The 24219-nt window shown below is 41.4% G+C and overlaps 1 protein-coding gene across 6 annotated transcripts in view; it reads left to right on the forward strand.

Moving 5' to 3' along the window:
- The window catches only part of si:ch211-171b20.3, a 151967-nt gene that overhangs the window by 2983 nt on the left and 124765 nt on the right, over positions 1-24219 (forward strand). For all 6 annotated transcript variants that reach the window (XM_043689184.1, XM_043689185.1, XM_043689181.1 and 3 more), the window contains exon 2: positions 13274-13372. In XM_043689184.1, the coding sequence (XP_043545119.1) occupies positions 13274-13372 (99 nt within the window). The remainder of the gene's footprint in view (positions 1-13273; positions 13373-24219) is intronic.

The raw sequence follows: 24219 nt of genomic DNA on the forward strand, positions 1-24219 counted from the left end.
CTCCCCACCCCCACCCTCCTCTAGCTTATCTCTCCACGCTTCAGGCTCTCTGCTTTTATTTCTGATGAAGGGCTTTTGCCCGAAACGTTGATTTCGCTGCTCCTTGGATGCTGCCTGAACTGCTGTGCTCTTCCAGCACCACTAATCCAGAATTTGGTTTCCAGCATCTGCAGTGATTGTTTTTACCCCTGTGTTCTCTGTCTATGCCATGATGCTTAGATTGATTCTAATCTAAAAAGTGAGATAACAGAGTTCTACATAAATGCATGCAGTTTTTGCAGGGTCACATTGTACTTTGCTCAAAAACTGCATGCATTCATGTAAAACTCTGATTCTAATCTAAAAAATGAGATAACAATCTAAACATCATGGCATAGACAGAACACAGGGGGCCAACACCTTCAACATATTGTCTAGCTCTCACCATTGTTAACAGCTAACCCGTGAATGCAACTTTTTTACACATGAAAGAAGTGAAACTATCACTGTATTCTAACAGATGAAAGGCTTAACAGACAATCAATTTTTCAATGTATAATTTCAGTTACATCACACTGTAAATTTTTGCTATAAATTCTGTGTTAGGATTGAGCCCTCCACTATCACCTGATGAAGGAGCGTCGCTCCGAAAGCTAGTGTGCTTCCCATTAAACCTGTTGGACTATAACCTGGTGTTGTGATTTTTAACCTTGTACACCCCAGTCCAACATCGGCATCTCCAAATCGTGCTTTAAGAGGTGTGCGATTAAGCAAACCTTTCTGACCATTGCGCTGACAGAAGCCAAGGACGGTGATTTGTCCAGCGGAATGGTGGTTACCAAATTCTGATTTGCTCTGTCAAAATTGTCATTTTGTTTCTTTTTGTGTGGATCCAAACAGTGAACGTTGATAAATTATTTGATATTCTGTTTGATCGACTTCTACCGATGTTTAATACACAGAATCAAAACGTCCAGAAACAGGTCATTTTGCTGTGCAGGACTTCACAACAGCCTTCTCTTATCTTAATTCCCTGTCAGGTTCCCCTCTACTCTCCCATCCACACGTGAACAGGATAAATATGAGAAATAGAAACCCCGAATGACTTTCTCATTCCCCAAATTAGGAGGGCAATGCTCTACCTGTGATCAGTTAAACTCAGTAGAAAGGATGTTGAAGTTGAAAACTTAACATTATTTAATACGTTTGCATTCTGAGAAAACACATTAGTTTTTTTTAAGGATAATAAAACAACTGCTTATTTTTGCAAACTACTTTTGCATTGCCCATTGAAACATTAGGGTTTGAAGATCCATCATAATGATTCAGTTTTAATTAATTTGAGCACTTGAATTATAGGGCTCATTAATTGTTGCTTATGGCATTATTTGGAATGTTGGCATTGATGAGATCTCAACCTGTCGTAAATTGTATGTGTGAAGTACTGCAGAAGATTGGCCAACATTAAAATGCTGGGACAGAGGTACTTTCTAACTCTCTGGACATGGCTAGGTTTGACCCTGGCTAGCATCCATTGCACCCGGTGTGGTCTCCTTTACATCGGGAAGACAGGGTGCCGCCTTGGGGATCGTTTCAGAGAACATCTCTGGGACACCTGCATCCATCAACCCCACCGCCCTGTGGCTGAACACTTCAACTCCCTCTCCCACTCCGTCAAGGACATGCAGGTCCTGGGCGTCCTCCACTGCCAAACCGTTACCACCAACGCCTGGAGGAGGCACGCCTCATATTCCGGCTTGGGACCCTGCAACCACATGGGATAAATGTGGATTTCAACAGCTCCTCCTATCTCCTCCCCCAACGTTATCCCAGTCCCAAGTCTCCAACTCGGACCCGCCCTCTGGACCTGTCCATCAGTGCCCCCTCTGACCTATCACCTTCTCCTTCACCTTTATTCAGCTATCACTTTCCCAGCTACCTCCCCCCAACTCCAACCCCCTCCCATTTATCTGTCAGCCCCGACCCACAAGCCTGATTCCTGATGGAGGGGTTATGCCCGAAATGTCGATTCTTCTGCTCCTCGGATGCTGCCTGACCGGCTGTGGTTTTCCAGCACCACGCTCTCGACTCTGATCTTCAGCATCTGCAATCCTCACTTTCTTCTGGCTAGCTACTAACACGTTTTAAAAATTCAAAGAATTGAACAGGTTTAAAGATTTTCAAACTGGAAATATTGACCACATTTAGTCTCTAATGATCTATTTGTATGACTATGCTAAGGAAGATAAGTTACATGGAGAAATAGGATAGGAAGGTAGCCAACATGTATTAAAGCAAAACTTTCAGAGCTTGCTAAGAGAAATTCAATTTAAAGTGGTGTTGTTATAAACTTGTTCTTTCCTGAGATGATCCTTTAGTTTCTGGAAGATGTTGGAGGGACTACCATTTTAATTCTCTGGATTTTTTTGAATTTGTTGAATAATGGGGCGGCATGGTGGCTCAGTGATTAGCACTGCCGCTTCACAACGCCAGGGACCCAGGTTCAATTCCTGCCTTGGGCAACTGTCTGTATGGAGTTTGCACATTCTCCCCGTGTCTGCATGGGTTTCCTCTGGGTGCTCTGGTCTCCTCCCACAGTCCAAAGATGTGCAGGTTAGGTGAATTGGCCATGCTAAATTTCCCATAATGTTAGGTGCATTAGTCAGGGCTGAATGTAGGGGAATGGGTCTGGATGGGTTGCTCTTTGGAGGGTTGGTGTGGACTTGTTGGGCCGAAGGGCCTGTTCCCACACTGTAGGGAATCTAATGTTCTGCATTTATTCATCTGGTCTAACAAAAAATATAAAATTTGATTATTTTGTCACATCTCTGCACAATTTATGGGTTCTTGATCAAATCTGTTCTTTATAATTCATCTTTATTTATCTGTACTAAATATAACTTTAGTTCCTGTGAATAGTTATTTGGACTCATGTAGAAAAGAGATTGGGGAGCTAGGTGAACAAAGTGACTATTGGAGAGAACTTTGATAAAAGTGATCATATTATCGTAGACTAGTAATGTTGAGCATAGAACAGTTTAAAGTAGACTACTGAAATTGTAAGATGGACAATTTGAAAGAGAGCTAGCCAGGGCAAAATGAAACCAAAGATTGACATGATCAAATATAATTGAAGTGATTTTTAAGGAAGTGATGCTTCAGGTACAAGCTAGGTATGTTCCAGCAAGGCTAAAAGGTACAAAAGATAATGTTCCTTTGATGAGGATAGAGAATGTGATAAAGTAAAAAGAGATCGCATATGTCAGGTCAAATGCAATATGAGGAATTGAAGAGGAAAATAAGACTGACAAAGAGAGATGGAAATAGACAGTCAACATAAAAGGGAACCCAAAAATCATCTGACATATAGTAGACAGCTAGTAAAAGATGGATTGGGTTTCTATAGTGGCAAAGAGGCTCAGATCAATTTAAAGACACAGGGCAAGGCTAGAATATTTAATGAGTACTTTTTCTCCCTGACTGCTAAAGGAGTGGAGATATTGGAAATGGTGAATGGGTGAAAATTGAGACACAGCATTATTGAAAACTTGACCATGTTTAGAATGGATAAGTTGTCTGGTTTGGATGACATGCATCCCAGGTTGGAGATAGTGAAATGGCCAGCCATAATCTTCCTAGATAGAGTGAAAGTGCTAGAGAATTGGATAATAGCAAATTTAATACCCTTGTTGAAGAAATAGGTGTGAGAATAGTCCTAACAATTACGGGCCAACTAGTTTAACATTATTGGTGAGCAAGGCTTTAAAAACAATCAAAGAAAATAATCAGCAGCCACTTGGAGAGGTTTGAATTTGAGGATAAGTTGCATGACGAGTGGAGTGGATGTTGGCGAGTGTGAGATTGATGGGAAAATTGAGAATTGGATGCAAGTTTATGATAGGTTTGAGTAAGGTAGGCAAGGAAAATCCATTCCCATTAACAGATAGTACAGGACTTTTAGGCAAGGTTTGCAAGGAATTGGAAAAGATTTTTTTTAACTATATGAGACCATATGCATAAGCAGGAACTGTAGGGCACTGGCCTGTCAAGCCTGCTCTGCCATTCAGTTAGATCATGGCTGCTCTGATTATTCCATGTTCCTGCTTACTCCCAATAACCTTTCATACCCTTGCTCATGAAGAATCTATCTACCTCTGCCTTAAAAATATTCGGTGCATCCAACACTTTTTGAGGAAGACTGTTCCAAAATTCATGATTGTGAGAAGAAAGTGTCTCCTTATCTCTGTCTTAAATTAGTGACCCCCCATTTTGAAACAATGACTCCTAAATCTAGATGATCTTAGAAGAGGAAACATCCTCTCCATTTACACCTTGGGATCTTTGGATCAGGTCACTTCCTACTTTTTCTAAACTCCGGTGGAAAAAGATCTAGCCTGGCATTCCTTTCCTCTTAAGACAACCCAGGTATTAATCCAGTAAATCTTCTTTAAACTGATTACAATGTAAATGCATTATTTCTTATATAAGTTTACCCCTTATGGCCCTTAGACCCATTTCATTCAGAGCTGAGAATAGTGTGGTGCTCCTCAAAGACAGAGAGGCAGGGTGCACTCATTGGAAGGATCACTTGGTGGACCTCCTCAATCAAAACTCATTTCTTGATGTGATAACCTCAACCCATTCACTGAGCCCTGGGTGGTGGTAAGTATTCTGGGGGAATCACTGAGTTGCCTTAATTGTGAACATCTTCAGGAAAGACAATAAGGCAACTGTTTGCGGTAACTAGAAAAGGGGTATGTATGCTCTCCATCACAAGGAAAATCTTTGCAAAAATCCTTCTCCATTGGCATCACTGAATGGCAGAAGAGTTTCTACTGATTCACAATGCAGATTTTGTCTATCAAGTTGCAGAGAACGATTTTCACAGTAAGACAAATTTAAAATAAGTGCAGAGAGCAGCAATATATGTGGCCTTTTCTTGACCTCAAAGACTTTTAAATCTGTCAACTGGGAGTGACTATTGAGCATTCTTCTCAAATTTGATTGCCTACAGAAATTCATCACCATTTTCTATTTGTTGCATGATGGAATGCAACCTGTCATGCTCACCAATAGATCCACCACAGATCCAATTAATGTACAAATTGGGTTAAGCAAGGCTATGTCACTGTGCTGATGCTCTGTTCTACTTTACACACTAGGCACTCCCGTCTATCTTTGTGAAGGTTGGTGCTGCTATGGAGCTAATCTACAGGAAAAGCAGAACCTGTATCTCCTCTAGGCCAGGACCAACACCACCCCAACCTGCTGTCATCAAACTGAAGCATGCTTGCTTGTTGTGTATTTGAGGCCGAGCTCCAAACTATTGTCAATGTGTTCAGAGGCCTATCAAAGAATAGGCCTTAGAGTTAAGCCAGAAGTACTCCACCTCTCTGCTCCCATCACACAAAACTGACCCCAGTTCTGACATGAGATATACGGTGAACCACTGACAATTTCTTGGGACCTCACCTCAGCAAGGACAGACATCACCATGAAATTCAACATCGCTTTGGCTAACTGATGTCAAAGCTTGACACCAAGCTAATGAGCTATAGGGTGACAGTGTTACTTTCTTGTATACATCAGGGACATGGACAATGTATAGCAGACAACTCAAATCCCTTCAGAAATATCACCAAGTGATGTCTGCAAATCTACTGGCAAGAGGGGTGCTCCAATGTCAGTGTACTTTCTGAAGCCTACCTGTTATGTGTTAAGAATCTGCTTATGGTCATTGAGTTGCTTTTGAGAGATTGGGGTGGGGTGCTTGGGAGGTGGGAGCACTTGATACAAGTCTTCCACAGTAATCTGTCTACTGCAAACTTTGTTGATGCAAATAGTAGTAGAGCAGAGGAAATGTTTCAAGGAAGTCCATGAAAGCTGCCTGCAAAAATGCATAATCCTCCTAACTCAGAAGGAATGTTTAGCCCATGAGTGGTGAAGTTGGGGAAGAAGCAACCGTGGAGGTGCAAACTGTATCAAATATTTCTAAAAGGCCTAGATGGAGGTCAGGCGCAAACAAGAGAAGCAGTGTGTAAAAACCTGAGTAGGTCCTACTTGCCATTTTTAAATGGTTTCAGAACCCTTCTGCCTCTGTGGAAATCTGGGCGCCTCTGAGGATGCATTATTGATATCCTACTAGACTAAATGGGGGCTAACTTCATAATTGCTGTTATTTACCCTCACTGACTCTGAGAAGCTAATTTTATATTTACAGGATCGCACACATCATAATGATCAAAACACCACAAATTTTAAAGAGTTTGTTTATTGTTGTTTCAGTTCTTCACTAACATAATCATTATAATGTATAAAAAGAAAACACCTGAGCAGCCCACCCACCTGCCTTTTCAAATGCCACCTGTACCGCCTGCGGCAGTGTTTGTAGATCCATCATTGGATTATTTAGTCACCTGAGGATCCACAACAGTGGAGTGGAAGGACCCAAGAGACTCCCTAAGAAGAAGTATAACTGAAGCATAACCTCCCTGTATTTGCATTAAATTTCCCTTGCAATAAATGATCACATTCTATTAGCATTCCTAATTGCTTGTTGTACCTGCATCCTGGCTGTTTGTGGCTCCTGTTGTAGAATACACACATTCCTCAACATTTCAGAGCTCTACCATCTGTCATCATTATTTTGCATCACTTAGCTGAGTTGCTGAAAATCCAGCCCTGCTATTCCTGGAGTCATCACAAAAGTTAAAGATTTTCGAATAAGTACACAAAAATTCCCTGACCTTCCTGATTTTTCAGATTGATATATGGACTTTTTAAAAATTATTCACAGGATGAGGGCACCATTGGCTAGGCCACCATTTACTATCCATCAGGCAATTAAGAGTCAACCACATTGCTGGGCCCTCCTGTTACATGTAGGCCAGACCAGGCAAAGATGTCCCTCTCTAAAGGACATTAGCAAACCAGGTGGGTTTTTCCAACATGGTCATCATTAGACTCCTAATTCTAGATTTTTGTCATTGAATTCAAATTCCACCACCTGCCACAGTGGGATTTGAACCTGGGTCCTCAGAATATTACCTGGGTGTCTGGATTAACAGTCCAGCCATAGTACCACTAAGCCATCACCTCCCCACTAAGTTTCAGTATTTAAGAAGAATTACTATTTATTACAAGTAATTAGACTCTAGCTAAACAAACAATTATAAACTGTTGACAGCTAACACAAAGTTAAAACTCTCATCCTGCTAAACTTCTCCATACACACACACACATGCGCGTGCACAAATGTAGACAGGGAAAAATAGACAATGATTGGATGAAATCTAGGAGTTCCTATTTGTGGTGGTTGCTGAGATAAACTTTGATCCTTAATGTTGGTCAAATGTTGGCTCGAAGTCCACTTCCTCTGGATGCTTACACTAATTTGCAAGAGGCACAAGGTGGGAAAATATCACTACTTGGAGCCTATCTATTCACAATTTATGTCAATCATTTGGAAGTAGGAACAAATTGTAATATTTCCAAATTTGCAGATGATATAAACCTAAGTGGGAATGTGTGTTGTGAGGAAAATGTGAAGCAACTTCAGGAGGATTTGAGGACATGCAGGTCCTTGGACTCCTCCATCGCCAGACCATAGCAACACGAGGTTGGAGGAAGAGCGCCTCATCTTCCGCCTAGGAACCCTCCAACCACAAGGGATGAACTCAGGTTTCTCCAGTTTCCTCATTTCCCCTCCCCCCACCTTGTCTCAGTCAAATTCCTCGAACTCAGCACCGCCTTCCTAACCTGCAATCTTCTTCCTGACCTCTCCGCCCCCACCCCACTCCGGCCTATCACCCTCACCTTGACCTCCTTCCACCTATCGCATTTCCAACGCCCCTCCCCCAAGTCCCTCCTCCCTACCTTTTATCTTAGCCTGCTGGACACACTTTCCTCATTCCTGAAGAAGGGCTTATGCCCGAAACGTTGATTCTCCTATTCCTTGGATGCAGCCTGACCTTCGCTTTTCCAGCAACACATTTTCAGCTCAGGAGGATTTGGACAGCTTAGTGATTGAGCAAGGATATAGTAGATGAAATATGATCTTGAAGAGAGATTGGGCAAATTGGACTTGTATTCTCTCAAATTTCAAAGAATGAGAGGTGATCTCATAGAAATGTACAAAATACTTGAAAGGTTAGACCTGTTTGACGTAAGTAAGATGTTTTCCCTGGTTAGGGAGTCTGAAGGGCATAATTTAAAAATAAGGGGTGTGCCTAGGTTGGAGATAAGGAGAAACTATTTTAATCAGAGGGTTGGGAATCTTTGGCATTCTCAACCGTAGAGTTGTGGACACTCTGTTTTGATTATGTTTAAGATAGACATTGATTTCTGATTACCAGTTGTGTACACGGCTCTGGGCTTGCTCAGTGAAAGGCATTGTGTGTTTGATCAGCGCAATCATACTGAATAGGCTAATGGCCTATTCTTTTTTCTGTGTTCCTAAGAGTGTCCACTTTATGGCCTTTAATGAGTTTTTAGTTATACACAGGGAAATTATCTAAATAGAGTAGTCATTATCTCACAAATTGGCAATGATGTGTTCCATTTTAGCAGCTATTTGGATAGTGAAGATATCACTCAGGCCCTATTTAAGGTTACCAATGAGGTAAATCCTATAGTGTATGGAGCTGTCAAAATCCCAAAGTATATAGTGACCAGTGAAGGTAGGTTTGTGGTAGACCGTAGTAAAAAACCCATCGGCTGATATCTCAACTGAACAAAGAAAGGACACTTCAGATTAGATTAGATTTCCTAGGATTCCTGATGAAGGGCTTTTGCCCGAAACGTCGATTTCGAAGCTCCTTGGATGCTGCCTGAACTGCTGTGCTCTTCTAGCACCACTAATCCAGAATTAGATTCCCTAGTATCAAACTTGCATCAAACAGGTCTATCCGTTCAAGTATTTTGTACATTTCTATGAGATCACCTCTCATTCTTTTAAATTTTAGAGAATACAGGTCCAATTTGCCCAATCTCTCTTCAAGATCATATTTCATTTGAGACAAGTGACACTTGTTTCACTGTTCCATTTAAACTATGAATTCAAAGACAGGATGGAGGCCACAAGGACATAAAAGGAAATTCTTGCTGGTAACTACAGATTGAAAACATATTTTCAACATAGCTGAAGACTTGTGCTCGAGACATTGCTGCTCCCCTAGTCAAGCTCTATCGTTACAACATTGGCATCTACCTGACAATATGGAAAATTTCCAAGGTATGCCATATTCATTAAAAAGCAGGACAAATCCAACCTGGCCAATTACTGCTTCATCAGTCTACTCGCGATCATCTGTAAAGTGATGGCAGATGTCATCAATAGTGCTATCAAGCAGCACCTACAAAGCAATAACCTGCTCAGTTTACCCAGTTTGGGTTCTGCCAGGGCCACTCAGCTCCTGACCTTACAGCCTTGGTTCAAGCATAGACAAAACTGCTGAATTTCACAGATGAGGTGAGAGTGACAGCCATGGAGTCATAGAGATGTGCAGACTCGGGACAGACCTTGCAGCCCAACCCATCCATGCCGACCAGATATCCCAACCCAATCTCGTCCCACTTGCCAGCACCCAGTCCATATTCCTCCAAACCCTTCCTATTCGTATATCCATCCAAATGCCTCTTAAATGTTGCAATTGTACCAGCCTCTACCACTTCCTCTGGCAGCTCATTCCATACACGTACCACCCTCTGTGTGAAAAAGTTGCCCCTTAAGTCTCTTTTATATCTTTCCCCTCTCACCCTAAACCTATGCCCTCTAGTGCTGGACTCCCCGACACCAGGGAAAAGACTTTGTCTATTTACCCTAGCCATGCCCCTCATAATTTTGTAAACCTCTATAAGGTCACCCTTCAGTCTCCGACGGTCCAGGGAAAACAGTCCCAGCATGTTTAGCCTCTCCCTATAGTTCAAATCCCTTGACTTTCGGGCTGCATTCGACAGAGTGTGCATCAAGGAGCCCTATCAAAACTGGAATCAGTGTGTATTGGGGCAAACACTCTGTTGGTTGGAGTCATAACTAGCACATAGGAAAGTGGTCATGTTTATTGCAGATCAGTCATCTCCCCTCCAGGATATTGCTGCAGGAGGTCCTCAGGTCCAACTACCTTCAGCTGCTTCGTAAACAACCTGCCCTCCATTGTAAGGTCAGAAGTGGGGATGTTTACTGGTGATTGATGCTGAGCATTGCACATTCACGACTTCTCAGAGACTGAAGCAGTCCATGTTCAAATGCAACAAAATCTGGACAGTATTCAAGGTTAGGTTGACAAGTGGCAAAGTAACATGCACGCCACACAAATGCCAGTCTATGATCATCACCAATAAGAGAATCTAACCACTGTTCTTTGATATTCAATGATGTTGTCATCACGGAATTCTCCACTATCAACATTCTGCGTCTTGCCATTGGCCAGAGACTCAACTGGGCTCACAACAGTAGCTACAAGAGGCTTGGAATACTGTGGCAAGTAACACACCTCCTGACTCTCCAAAGCCTATTCCATCATCTATTGGGCAAACGTCAGGAGTAGGATGGAATACTTTCCACTTGCCTGAATGGCTGCAGCTCTAAAACACTCAAGAAGCTTGATGCCATTGAGGACTAAGGAGCCCGTCTGATTGGTGCTGCATCCACAAACAGCCACTCCCTCAATCTCTGACGTACAGTGGCAGATTTGTGTACTATCTAAAAGATGCACTGCAGAAATTCACCAAAACTCCCCAGAATACACATTCCAAATCAACACCCGCTTCCTAGAAGGACTAGGGCAGCAGATATGTGGGAACACCACCACCTACAAGTTCCCCTCCAAGCCACTACCATTCTGACTTGGAAATATATCGATATTACTTCACTGCTGCTGGGTCAAAGCCCTGAAATTCCCTCACTAACAGCGTTGGCTGCCAAAGGAAGTGGTGGAGACTGGTACAATTGCAACATTTAAGAGGCATTTGGATGGGTATATGAATAGGAAGGGTTTGGAGGGATATGGGCTGGGTGCTGGCAGGTGGGACTAGTTTAGGTTGGGATATTTGGTCAGCATGGATGGGTTGGACTAAAGGGTCTGTTTCCATGCTGTACATCTCTATGATTGTATGTAGGTCAACCCACTGCAGGTGACTGCAGCAGTTTAAGAAGGCAGCTCACCACCACTTTCTCAAAGGCATCTAGGGATGGCCAGTACATATTGGCCAGCCAGCAATGATCACATCCCGTGAATGAATTTTAAAAAAAATCAGAAATATGAGAGGTTTTGGAAGTTAGATGTCGTGCTGTTCTATCATGGAATGCAATGAAGGTATTTGCGAACACTGGGCCTAAAGGTGATCCTATGGCAACACCATCTGTTCAGACATAAATAGTGTAATTGAAACTGAACTCGACTGCATGAGTTGTTGAGTTCATAAGTTCAACAAATATTGATTTTTGCAATGGTGGCAGGTCCAGATCACTCTGGTATAGTGCTAAAGTGCAGATGTCCATTGTTTCTTTGAGTAGTACATTGATTACACTTGCAATATCAAATGAGCACAAGGATACTGCAGTCCTATCGATATGCAAGTCTTCTATATCTTTGCAATGTGAAATAATCCTTTATTATATAAATGGAGAACTTGCTCAAAACTGGTTGCAGCAGTTCACCCAACCATTTGGCCGTTTAACTGGTGTCCTCTGGTTTTTTGAACCTTTTACAAATGGAAATGTTTTTCTCTACCCTGTCCAGACCTCTCATAATTTTGAATACTTCTGTCAAATCTTTTCTTAACTTTCTCTTTTACAAGGAACGTTTTCCTAGCTTCTCCAATCTGTTTAAGTAGTTAATATTTCTCAGCTCTGGAACCATTCTTGTATGTTTTTTATTGCACTCTTGACATTCTCACATTATTTTTTGCTAATCAAGGAAGTTAAAGAGAGTATTAAGTTCAAAGAAAAAGCATATTAAGGAAAAAAAATCAAGGCAGTCCCAAACACTGGGATAAATTCACACATTCTTGTAAAATGTTTGGAACATTTGTAAATTTGAGATGAGGGCATTATTGGCAAAGCCAGTATTAATTGTCCTTGGGAAGCTGATGCTAAGCCATCTTGATTAAGATACACATTCGGTGGTGTTAGGGAGTATAATATTCGATAAAATTTTCAGGTGACGAAAAAATCAAAGCATAACAATTTATTGAATATAACAATTAGAAGTAATGCATAATCACAATAAATGGATGAATAACAGGTGATGACTGTTTACCAATCTTGGATCAGGTAGGTGGCATGATGTGGCAAAATCTCTTGAGGTCTCTCTTGCTTACAAGGAACTTTCTGTTTTGGCTGTCTCTTGAGCTGGCTTGAGACATTTAGCCAAAGCTAGCATGGATCCATCTTGAGAGTAACAGCTAATTTAAGGTGTTAACCTGAAGCATGTTTGGAATAAACATGGGGATTCTACCCTTCTCCCAAATTAGTTTTCCTCCTTAGCTGTCCATTTATACTTCCTATTTTTAAGAGGTTTCTGGATACTTCCTGTTAATCATTTGTTTATTTTTTACCACTTCACATATTCAGTTACTAGGGAGATGTTCAAGGCAGCATCCTCAGAATCTCTATCCAGGAATATTAAATCATCTCTCCCTCTTATATGGATATGTTGTTGTCTTCTCTCAGATTTTTTTTAAGTATTAATGATTTTTTAAATCAGGCTTAGCAATGCTTACACAAAGGTCAGTTGTAAAGCTATCCCCTTCATCAGACAATACATAGCTTGATGAATAACCGTGAATTCATGGCAGCATAAATAGCTTGTTAGTAGACTTTCAGAAAGAGAGAGAAATCTTCTTCTCAAAAAATTGCTAAATATTTTAAATGATTTTATAAGGGGCACAGTTCCAGGACTTTGAGTGACAATGAGCGAACAAAAATATATCTCCAAGTTACGGCATTTCTCATGCCATTATTGCATAATACATTTGAGTATCATTCCCTATAATCTTTTACCAATCTAGGCAGTTTTTATTTGACATCGGAATGATTTGTTGTGCAGTGTTATTCTGTCAGGCCTGACTGGGGCATTCATCTCACTTGAATCTGACCTGTATTTATATTTTTTTTCAGAGCTTTGACAAACCATAGAAAATAAGTTCAAACAAATTAGAAGTACTTAATGGTACACATGTAGCTTTAAACTTTTTACTTTCACGTAAAAACAAAGGTCTGTAGTTAGCATAATTTCACTTTTTATCTCCTGTATTTTCATGTCCAAGTTAATTTCATAATTCTGTGTTTCAGCTTCCTCTTTCCAAGAATACACCAATTCCATACTATCTCCAACTTGTTTTTTGACCTTTCAATCAATCAAATTCAAGATTCTCAACTGCAACCTGATCTGTAAGTGAATTCGGAATTCAAGAGTATAGAATATATGCAAAATCCCCTTAAGGGGATATACAATAACGTTATTTTAAATGCTATAAATAGAATAAATCTTACACTTGTGCGCTTTTCATACAGGATTCGTCATCTTTGGAATGTGCAGTCCATGGTTTTCCACCTCTTCATTCTCATGGCAGTTCTGGGATACTGTGTGTCATTTTTCAATATGGATTTCCAGTGGAAGGTTTTTCATTATGGAAATGCACAAGTGAAAAATTTACTCTAATATTCTTGCCATTGTAAAACAGTGTATTTGATTTATTTACCATTCACCAAAGCCCCTGTGTTTTTATGGAGAGGGAATAGATGCAGACGTTTGAAGGGAACAGAGACTAGAAATGGGGACCGCAATCCAAATTAAAGAGGGCTTTTTTTTAGATTTTACTTCCCCATGCAGCGGCTGGTTAGATTGTGAGAGGTTTGTTAGCTGATAGAGAAAAGTGTCAGTGCTAAAATATTTGTTTTGGATGGACCCTGGCAACCACAAAACACTATTTGTCAGTGGAGGCAGGTAGAGTCAAAAAAATAGTCAGAATGTAAGAAGAAAGCAGCAAAGAAGATCATGGAGTTGAGAACATTGAGTATTTAACTGGTAATGAAGAGATATGGGGTATCTGCCAAATATCATAGGATTGTTCAATGTGTCAGATTAGCAATTGAGAGGAAAGGGCATGGAATTAAAGTGGTGAAGTGCTGATGGAGAGGAAAAGTCTAGAAGGCTGGAGGGGCATGTGCAGCCAATTGTAGCAAAAGATTTGCTGGTGGAGGCTGGCTGAACACTTTTGCTTCATTGTGGAATTTGACAAGGAGAGCTCTATAAGAAATGCCTCCTTTCGCCGGTCATGATTCTTGGAAAGGCCAGTGTAAATGGTTTAAAATTCACTGGCAACAAAAGGTGGAGAAAAGGAGGCTCAATAACATCATATTCATGGACTTGCCCCTGCATTGTGGCATCTTCAATAAACCCAGTAGAGTTAAAATGAAAGTTGATGGGCTCAGTGAAATGAGGACAGGTTTCATGTTAATGCCAGTTTTATTGATAGGGGGATGGGAACCTAAGGGGAGGCTCTGAGTTAGCTAGAATGGGTAAGGGCATAAGGAAAAAGAGAATCAAGGCAGTAAATAAAAAGCAAAAAGTAGCTGAGCAGTGTAGCACTAAAATGAGTGGAAACCAGGTCATGACAGAAGAAGGGAGAATGTTTAAAAACTAAGGTACTTCTGGTGTACATGTTTAGATTCAAAAAGAAGGTATGGAAACCAGCATAAGAACGCTTTAGCTGAATGCTCGAAGCATTCGAAACAAGGTAAATGAGATGACGCACAAATCATCGTGAATGGATGTGATTTAGTGGCTATTACAAAGACATGGTTCCAGAGTGCTCACAACTGGGAGTTAAATATCCAGGGATATCAGACTATTCAGAAGGACAGACAAGAAGGAAAGGTAGGCAGTATAGCTCTGATATTTAAGGATGACATCAGGACAGTAGTAAAAGATGATGTAGGTTCTAAGGAGAAAATGTTGAATCAACACGGGTGGAAATTAGAAATATTAAGGGAGAAAGTCACTGATAGGTGTAGTCTATAGGCCACCATATTATAACATCATGATGGGGTGGACAAACAAAGATGTAACTCATTGACATAAAAATTGTATGGAATTATCATGGGGGACTTTAATCTACATATTAATTGACCAAACCAAGTTGTTCAAAGCAGCCTTGAGAAGCTCTTGGAATGTATCCAATAATAGTTACCTAAAACAGTTTGTAATGGAACCTACGAGGGAGCAAGCTAATGTAGATTTGGTCCTGTGTAATGAGATAGAAATAATGAACAATCTCATAGGTAGGGATTATCTCAAAAGGAGAGATCACAGTATGAATGAATTTAAAATACAGACGGAGGGTGAGAAGGTAAAATCCAATAAGTCTTATGTTTAAGTCTTATGCTTAAACAAAGGAAATTACAATGGGATGAGGGAGGAGTTGGCTAAGGTAGACTGGAAGCAAAGACTAAATGGTGGGACAATTGAGGAAGACTTCCAAAGCAACTTTTCACAGTACTCAGCAGAAATATAGAGAACAACCTCGATTATCTGAACAAGATCTCAAGGTCCCGTAAAAACGCTATCCATTATCTGAACTCTCAGTTATCCAAACAAAATATTCCCTGCCCATCTCGTTTGAATAATCAAGGTAGTTCTGTACCAGTGAAAAGGAAGGACTGTCGGAAAAGGTATAATCAGTCTTGGACAACTAAGGAAATAAGGGAGATTATCAAATTGAAAAATAATGCATACAAAGTGGCAAGGATTAGTGGAAAACTACAGGACTGGGAAATCTTTAAAGGTCAAGGGAAAGCCATGAGAAAAGCTTTAAAGAAAGATAAGATAGGTTATCTAAGACTAGCTCAGAATATTAAAACAGTACAAGTTTCTACAAATACATAAAACGAAGAAGGGTATCTAAGGTAAACATTGGTCATTTGGAGGATGAGAAAGGGGATTTAATATTGGGAAATGAAGATATGGCCAAAACATTGAACAAGCATTTTGTGTTCTTCCTCACAGTGGAAGACACAATAAAATGCCAATAATTGATGACATGGAGGCTATGGCAGGTGAGGACCTAGAATCGATCATTATCATTAGTGTTGAGCAAACAAATGAGGCTAAAGATAGACAAGTCTCCTGGTCCTTATGGAATGCATCCCAGGGTACTAATAGAGATGAAAGGGGAAATAGCAAATGAGCTTATCGTAATTTTATCAAAATTCACTGGATTCTGGGGTGGTTCGGGCAGATTGGAAAACAACAAATGTAATGTCAGTGTTTAAAAAAGGAGGTAGACAAATCTTGGGTGACTGTAGGCTTGTTAGCTTAATTTCTGTAGTGGGGAAGATGCTTGAATCTATCATCAAGGAAGAGGACATCTAGATAGAAATTGTCCCATTGGCAGTTGCAGCATGGGTTCATGAAAGGCAGGTCATGTTTAATTAACTTGCTGGAATTCTTTGAGGACGTTACAAACACGGTGGACAACGGGAAACTAGTGGATGTGGTGTATCTGAATTTCCAGAAGGCATTCACAAAAGGCTGATGCATAAGATAAAGGTGCATAGCATTACCAATAATGTATTAGCACGGATAGGGGATCGGTTAACTAACAGAAAGCAAAGAGTGGGAATAAATGGGTCTTTTTCTGGTTGGCAATCAGTGACAGATTGTGTGCCTCAGGGATACGTTGGGACTGTGATTGTTTACAATTTGCAAAGATGATTTGGAGTGGGAGGAACCAAATGTAGTGTCTCAAAGTTTGCAGATGACACTAAGATGAAAGCAAAGTGTGCAGAGGACACAAAGTCTATAGAGGGATATAGATAGTTTAAGTGAGTGGGCAAGGGTCTGGCAGATGGAGTACAGTGTTGGTAAATGTGTGATCATCCATTTTGGTAGGAATAACAGCAGAATGAATTTTTATTTAAACTTTAAAAAAATTACAGCATGCTGTTGTGTGGAGGGATCTGAGTGTCCTCGTGCATGAATCACAAAAATCTGGTTTGCAGGTGCAGCAGGTAATTAAGGTAGCAAATAGAATATTTTCCTTATTGCTAAAGGAATGGAGTTTAAAAACAGAGATTATGCTATAGCTGTATAGAGTACTGGTGAGGCCACACCTGGAGTACAATGTACAGTTTGGTCTCCTTACTTGAGATGTACAATTAGTTCTGATGTAACGCGATAGTTCCATTCTCGTTCTCTGATCTCGCATTAAGAAAACTGTGCAATAGCTGTGCCGTTTAAACTAAGAGGGGTCAGAATCACGTTATAGCCAATACAAGTAAGGAAAGCTCGTGTTCTACCAATAACCGTTCTAAGGTCTTCAATTGTGTTAAAGCCAATTCGCGCTAAAGAAAAATGCATCATAGCAGAACTGACTGCTGGCATTGGAGAGCTGCAGAGGAGGTTCACTAGGTTAATTCCAGAGTTGAGAAGTTGGCTTATCAGGAGAGATTGAGTGGACTGAGACTATGTTGATTGGAATTAAGAAGAATGAGAGGGGATCTTATAGAAACATACAAAATTATGAAGGGAAAAGATAAAATAGAAGTAGGAACATTAGTGGGTAAACTAGAACTAGGAAGTGCAGCCTCAAAATAAGGGGGAGCAGATTTAATTGAGGAGGAACTTCTTCATCTGAAGAGTTGTGAATCTGGACTTCTGTGCCCAGTGAAATAACTGAAACTACCTTGTTTTAAGGCAAAGATATGTATATTTTTGAACAGTAAAGGAATTAAGAGTTAATGTGAGCGGGTGAGTAGGTGGAGCTGAGTCCATGAAAAGATCATCTATAATCTTATTGAATGGTGGAGTAGGCTTGAGGGGCCAGATGGCCTTCTCCTGCTCCTTTTTTATATGCTCTTATGTTAATTCTTCACACGGGAATTGGTTTATCTCAGTTGGCTGGATTGTTGGTTTGTAGAGCATTGTGACACCAACAGCGTGAGTTCAGTTCCCATTACTGATTTGAGGTTTCCACGAAGGATTCTCCTTCTCAACCTCTTCCCTCGCCTGAGGTCTGGTGGCCCTCAAATTAAATCAAAACCAGTCGCTTCTCTCTCATGAGAGAGCAGCCCTTATGGCCTGGTAAGGCTATAGTGACACAAGTTCTTCCCACTCTCTCCTGTGAGTTGTTTCGATTTGTAAAACTCACCTACACTCCAGATATTATCCATCATTACAAATGCAAAGTCATGATTTTTTTTAAAAGAATGAAAGTTGATAATTGAACTGTAGCATGGATTTGCAAAGCAATTGCAGTTGTTCGTTGATTATCCTCAGCAACTTGTATGTAGCTACAATTAATTTTCTTGGATTTACCTGATTGGAACAGCGGGCCAAAATGCACAGGCCAGGTTAGTAGATAAGCATCATCACCATGTTCTATACTTGTGTGTGCATATATAGTAGAACATTTGCTATTACCTAGAATGAGTCCAGAATGAACCAGATTATATGAGATTTGTGATTGTTTCATAGAATAAACTTCATAATACACAGTTACATGAGAACGTAAACATAGGAGTGGGAGTAGGCAATCCGGCCCCTCAAGCCTACTCTGCCATTCAAAAAGATCATGGCGGATCTTTTTGTGGACTCAGCTCCATTTATATGCCTGTTCACCAGTGAAGTGAATCATACTTTCATCATTTTGTAAGAACTATAGAGTCATTGGAAATAAGTTAATATACTCAATTTTAATTATCCAGTTGAGATATGTCCTTAAATGTTGAAGAAAAACACTTTGAGAACAGGATCATCCAACAGTTTCATTTTATTCTGAGGAAAATATACATTCATGTAAAATTTCAGAAATTAAATGAAATGTACTGGTTTGTAAAGTTTTCAGCACAATCTCAACAAATGCAGCAGAGATTATTGCACATAATTGGGAGTGATTGGCCCTAAGTCTTCAAATTTGACTCTACACCCCTTGAATTCTCATGGCATCAGGTCAGGTATGGGCAAGGAAAATGTCATTGCCATCTGTCAGTTGATAAGTCAGAATTTCTTCATATTGAATCCGACTTCAAGTACTGAGGGTGACAAGGGGTCAAAATGTTTTCTGGATGAGGAACTTGCATCTTGATCAAGATTACTCCATTCCAATTACCGACTGAAATAGATGAATGCTGGGAGACATTCAAAGAACGATAGAGGAAAGTGCACACCCTGGAATGTCCACCTACATCTGATTTGGAACAGTTCAATTGCTTAGCAACATCCAAATCAGAACCAACAACAATAGACACCAGGTTAAATGGTCACTTGGTTCTGCTCATAGAAGTCAATACTGGTGCGGCCGTTTCAGTGATCGCAAAACTGGTCTTTAGCAAAATTCGCTACACACTCCAACCTTAAGTTTGCGCAAGACCTTGGCGAGACTAAGCACTGGAGACTATACTGGAGAACCTTTGCAGATTAAAGATACAACTTTGTTCCGGTCTCTTATGAGAAGCAGTTGTTTCAATTACCACTTATTGTAGTAAAAGGCTGAAACCCAACCTTGCTAGGGTAAAATTGGTTGAGCAAAGCTAGTGGGGCTGTCCTTCAGAAACTGGACAGGAGCCATGTGTACATGCAACTGTGGTTAAATGAAGATTCCCAGAAGTATGCTACAATTATTACCCATAAAGGCTTGTACCAAAATATGAGATTGCATATACCCCAAATGGCAATTTTTCAGCCGATGGAGTACAGTTTACAAGTTTACCCCAGGTCACCATTTATCGAGATGTCATGCTAATAACAAGGAAGATCAATAAGAAGCATTTGGAGAATTTGGACATAGTCCTTGGACATTTCTCCGAGGTGAGCATATGCCTTGAAAGGGAACACTTGCATTCCAGGTACTCCAAATGACCTACTTGGGCTACAGAAAGGACAAGACTGGGTTATATCCGTTGGAAGATAAAGTGAGGCGCTAACTCCAAAGTCTGTACTTGAGCTTAGGTCTTTCCTTGGCTGGTGAATTATTATGGAAAGTTTATACATAACCTGGCCTGCTTCCTGCTGTCTTTGCATCAACTCTTCAAAAAGGATCAACCCGGACTCGGCAAGATGGCGGCAATTCTGTAGAACTGCTGTGGACAGCTCTGCCTAACAGCAAGGTATACTGGTGCTTTTTGCCATCCCTGGCCAAATTATGTGGTGGAATTATTAGTTTAAAATCTTACAGAACATATATTTGTTAATATTTGGGAGTGGGAAGGATGCCAAAGGGAAAAGGAGTGAGCAAACAGCAGTAGGGAGGACACTCCCCTGCACCACCAGGCATACCAAAGACAGCAGCAACAGCAGCCTCTCCTGAACCCCCGGGGACCTGGCAGACTCTCAGGAATTGGCTGCGGCGATGGAGAGACTTACCTTGAAGGTTGGGACTGCGATTGAGGAGATCCGTGGGGAGATTCATGCGCAAGTCCAACCTATCGCATCCATGCTGCAGAAGCAGGCGATCCATGGCCCTGGTGTTAGCGCGGATGAAATGATATCAGTCCGAGCCTAGAGTGCGGTTCAACAGTCGGTAACGTTTATTGATACAGTAACACCGACGGAGACCAACCGAGGTCCGAATCTCGGCTGTTCTGTTGTTCCTGCGCGCTGCTACACATTATATACCTTTCTTTGTCAGGATGTGAGGATTTTGAGTATGAATGGGATGATAGTTCCCTATCATCGCTGGAGTAGGTGCAAATGGTGGGTTTCCTGTCCCAGGAGAGTTGCAGTGTACACACAATAGGGTGCTAATTGGATTATGTAAACGCGTCCGGGTACTATCTGCTTGTCTCTCTCTGTGAGGGCTGGGGGCTAGCACCCCCCTTTGTTCCCTTGGGGTGCTGGTGTGTATTTGTCTGTTCGTTCCTGTCTGGTGGATGCCTGTCCTTTGCCTCAGGATGGTTCTGTATTGATGAATATGGGTGTGTTTCAGTCAGTCTCTTGATTTGATTAGGAGATGGGTTTCCATAATTAATTAGCTCCGGAGTTTCGGTCTATGAGTCATGGTTAGTGTCTGGTCTAGTGTGGATTTGATCTGTCCTCTGGCTCCCATCTCCCGGTCACGTGGGCGGACCGGCAGCTGCTGAGTTCTGTGGGTTTAAGCTGCGACTGCCGTATAAAACACAAAATGAATTCCTATAGTTTTACCGATGTAGGCATAGTCCCGTGGCAAATACAGGGCGGCCCTGATGCCTGCTTGCATTGGGGAGCGGCTGGAGGAGGTGGAAGGTTGAATTAAGGCTTTGGAAGCTGCGATGGAGTCCTCATCCAGTTGGATCAGGTGTTGGAGCGAGAGATGCGGGCTTTGCGAAACTATATCGACGACCACGAAAATTGAGGTTGGAGGATAAATTTCCGAATTGTCGGGCTCCCGGATGGTGAACAGCCAGTCAGCTTCTTTGAAAGCTGGCTGCTGAAGCTTTTGGGCCTTCACATCGAGTCCAGCCGGCTGCAGATTGAAAGGGCCTATCTGGTTACAGTGCACAGGTCAGGGTCAGTGCAGCACTCCCGCCCGGTCCTTCCATTCGCGTAAGGACAAGCAAAAAGCAATAGAAGCCTCCAAATTACTGGGAAATGATCTGTAGGCACTGCTGTACAAGGGGTCAAAAATTTTCCAGGATTTCTCAGCAGCTTTAATTCGAAAGAGGAAGTCCTTCGATGAAGTTAAAAAGAGGCTGAGGAACCTGGACATGCAGTACTCCATGAGGTACCCCGCAGTGCTCTGTTTCAGCCACAAGGACTCAGTTTATACATTTGGCTCAACGGATAAAGCTAAAAACTTTGTAGACACTTTAAAGTAGACAAACTGGCTTGAAGAATATGGTTAATGTTCGTTCTCTTTTCCTTCTTTCATCATGTTTTCCCTTCCTTTTTTTAATTCCTTTCTTTCTCCCTAATAATTTCTTCTCTGGAAAGAGGGAAAAGAAAAATTTGGAATAAGTTGTTTCTTTTCTTACATAACCGGATTGAATAATGGGAAATTTTGTGGATGTTCTTTATTGTCCACTCCATTTTTTTTTGTTTGTTCTGTTTCTCTTTTAGTCACAAGTGGAGGTGACATGAAGCCAGGGATGGGTGGATTGCTCATCCTGATTTTGTCTTTTTTCTGTTGATTTAAGGATCATCTCCTTGTTTGTTTTTTGGCCTTGGGCTGGGGCACAGTCTGGGTTTGAAGAAGCTGTGAAGGAGGGAATAGGTAGGGTGAGTGCCCCATATGGGCAGGGGAAAGAGGTTTTATAGTTGGTTTTCTTTGTAGTTTTTTGGTAGTAATAGTTGTTTGTAGTTATGATAGAATAGTTTTTGTATACATAATTCTTCGACTTTATAAGTCTTTATTTACTTGTGCTCGGCGCTTTGTAAGCAGGGTTCCCCATCCCAGAGGTTCAAGGGTCTCTGAAAGGGAATATGGCTAAGTGTCTTATTAAATGGTGCACCTGGAACAACAAGGGAAGTCGTTTGACTGTTAAAAGTAAAAAAGTCCTTTCTCGCCTTAAGAGGGAAAGGGTTGATGTTGCTTTGTTGCAGCAAACCCATCTTGATGATGGGGAACACCTGAAGTTACAACAGGGGAGTTATGACTGGGTATTCTTTTCGTCCTTTACTACTAAAAGTAAGGGAATGGCAGTACTTATCCAGAAAAATCTTCCGTTCACATTATTAGAGCAGGTGAAAGATGAGCAGGGACGCTTTGTAATACTTAAAGCCCTGATATATGGGGAGGAATATGGCATTTTAAATGTCCACTATCCTTTGGCGCATCCCCTCAAATTTTTGATTAGTGCTTTCTCTAAGCTGAGTGCCTTTGGAACACGGCACATTATTATAGGGGAGATTTTAATTGTCTTTTGGATCCTACAGTGGACAGGATGCCTAGTGGGCCCCTAATTATTTCTTTGCAAGCCAAGCAGGTGGCCGTTGTATGCGAGGAGTTGGGGGTGGTGGATATTTGGAGATGTCTTCACCCTACCGGCAGGGATGTCATCTTTTTTTTTCAAACCCACACAAATGTCACATGAGGATTGATCTTTTTCTGGCTCCCTCGACTCTTCTGGATTCAATTATGGGTTGTAAAATTGGGAATAGAGCTATCTCTGATCACACGGTGGTATATTTGGAAGCTAAGGCCAAGAGTGAGGGGCTAGGTTTGCGACATTGCGACCCTTTTCTCCTTAAGGATTCTAAATTTGTGGAATACTTTTTGAAGGTGTTTCAGGAATTCTTGACTATCAACTCAGGCACGGCTAGTAGTCCACCTACGCTATGGGAGACCACTAAGGCCTTTGCTAGGGGATTAGCTATTTCCTATTCGGCTAGCTAGAAACGACAAAAGGAGAAACAGCAGCATCTACTTGAGACGCGGTTGAAAGCCGTCAAGGTAGCACATTTTGCACGGCCTTCGGTGACTAAGCTACGGCGAATCACGGTCCTCTGGGCTGCTTTGAATTCAATACTGACACAAAATGCAAAGAAAGAACTTGCTTTTGCTAGACAAAGGCTGTTCGAGTATGGGGATAGACCAGGCAAGTATTTAGCATACCTGACTAGGAAAAAGCGTGCTCCCCAATCCATTACTGCAATCGGAGACAGCGCCGGGGTCCTTACATACGATGCTAAAAAGATTAATGAAGCTTTTCGGAGTTTTTACACTGAATTGTATCCGTCTGAAGGTTGCGAGGATAGGAGGGCTAAAAGGAGGCCTTTTTTAAGAACCTGGACCTACCAGGGGTAACCTTGGAACAAGTCTCTCTCCTTAATGCCCCCTTGACAGTTCAGGAAATAGAGGAGGCAGCTAGGCAACTTCAGAGTGGGAAAGTGCCTTGCCCTGATGGTCTCCCAGGTGAATTTTATAAGGAGTTTATAGGGATTCTGTCAGGGCCGATGTTGGAAATGTACAATCACTCCTATATGCATGAATGCCTACCGCCATCTTTGAGAGAAGCTAATATTTATTTCCTTAATTCTTAAGAAGAAGAAGATTCCTGAGGATTGTGCCTCATACAGGCCCATCTCTCTATTAAATTCAGATTTCAAGATTCTGTCTAAGATCCTGGCACTGAGATTGGAAAAGGTGTTGCCCCATATTGTTAAAGAGGACCAGGCAGGCTTTATAAGGGGCTGTAGGTCCTCTAATAATATTAGAAGGTTGCTGAATATGGTCCAAGTTTGACAGCAACGATCGATTTAAGGGGTTGGTGATTTCCTTAGATGCAGAGAAAGCATTTGACCGGGTGGAATGGCCATGTTT

This window comes from Chiloscyllium plagiosum, chromosome 4, assembly GCF_004010195.1.
Source record: "Chiloscyllium plagiosum isolate BGI_BamShark_2017 chromosome 4, ASM401019v2, whole genome shotgun sequence".
NCBI lineage: Eukaryota > Metazoa > Chordata > Chondrichthyes > Orectolobiformes > Hemiscylliidae > Chiloscyllium > Chiloscyllium plagiosum.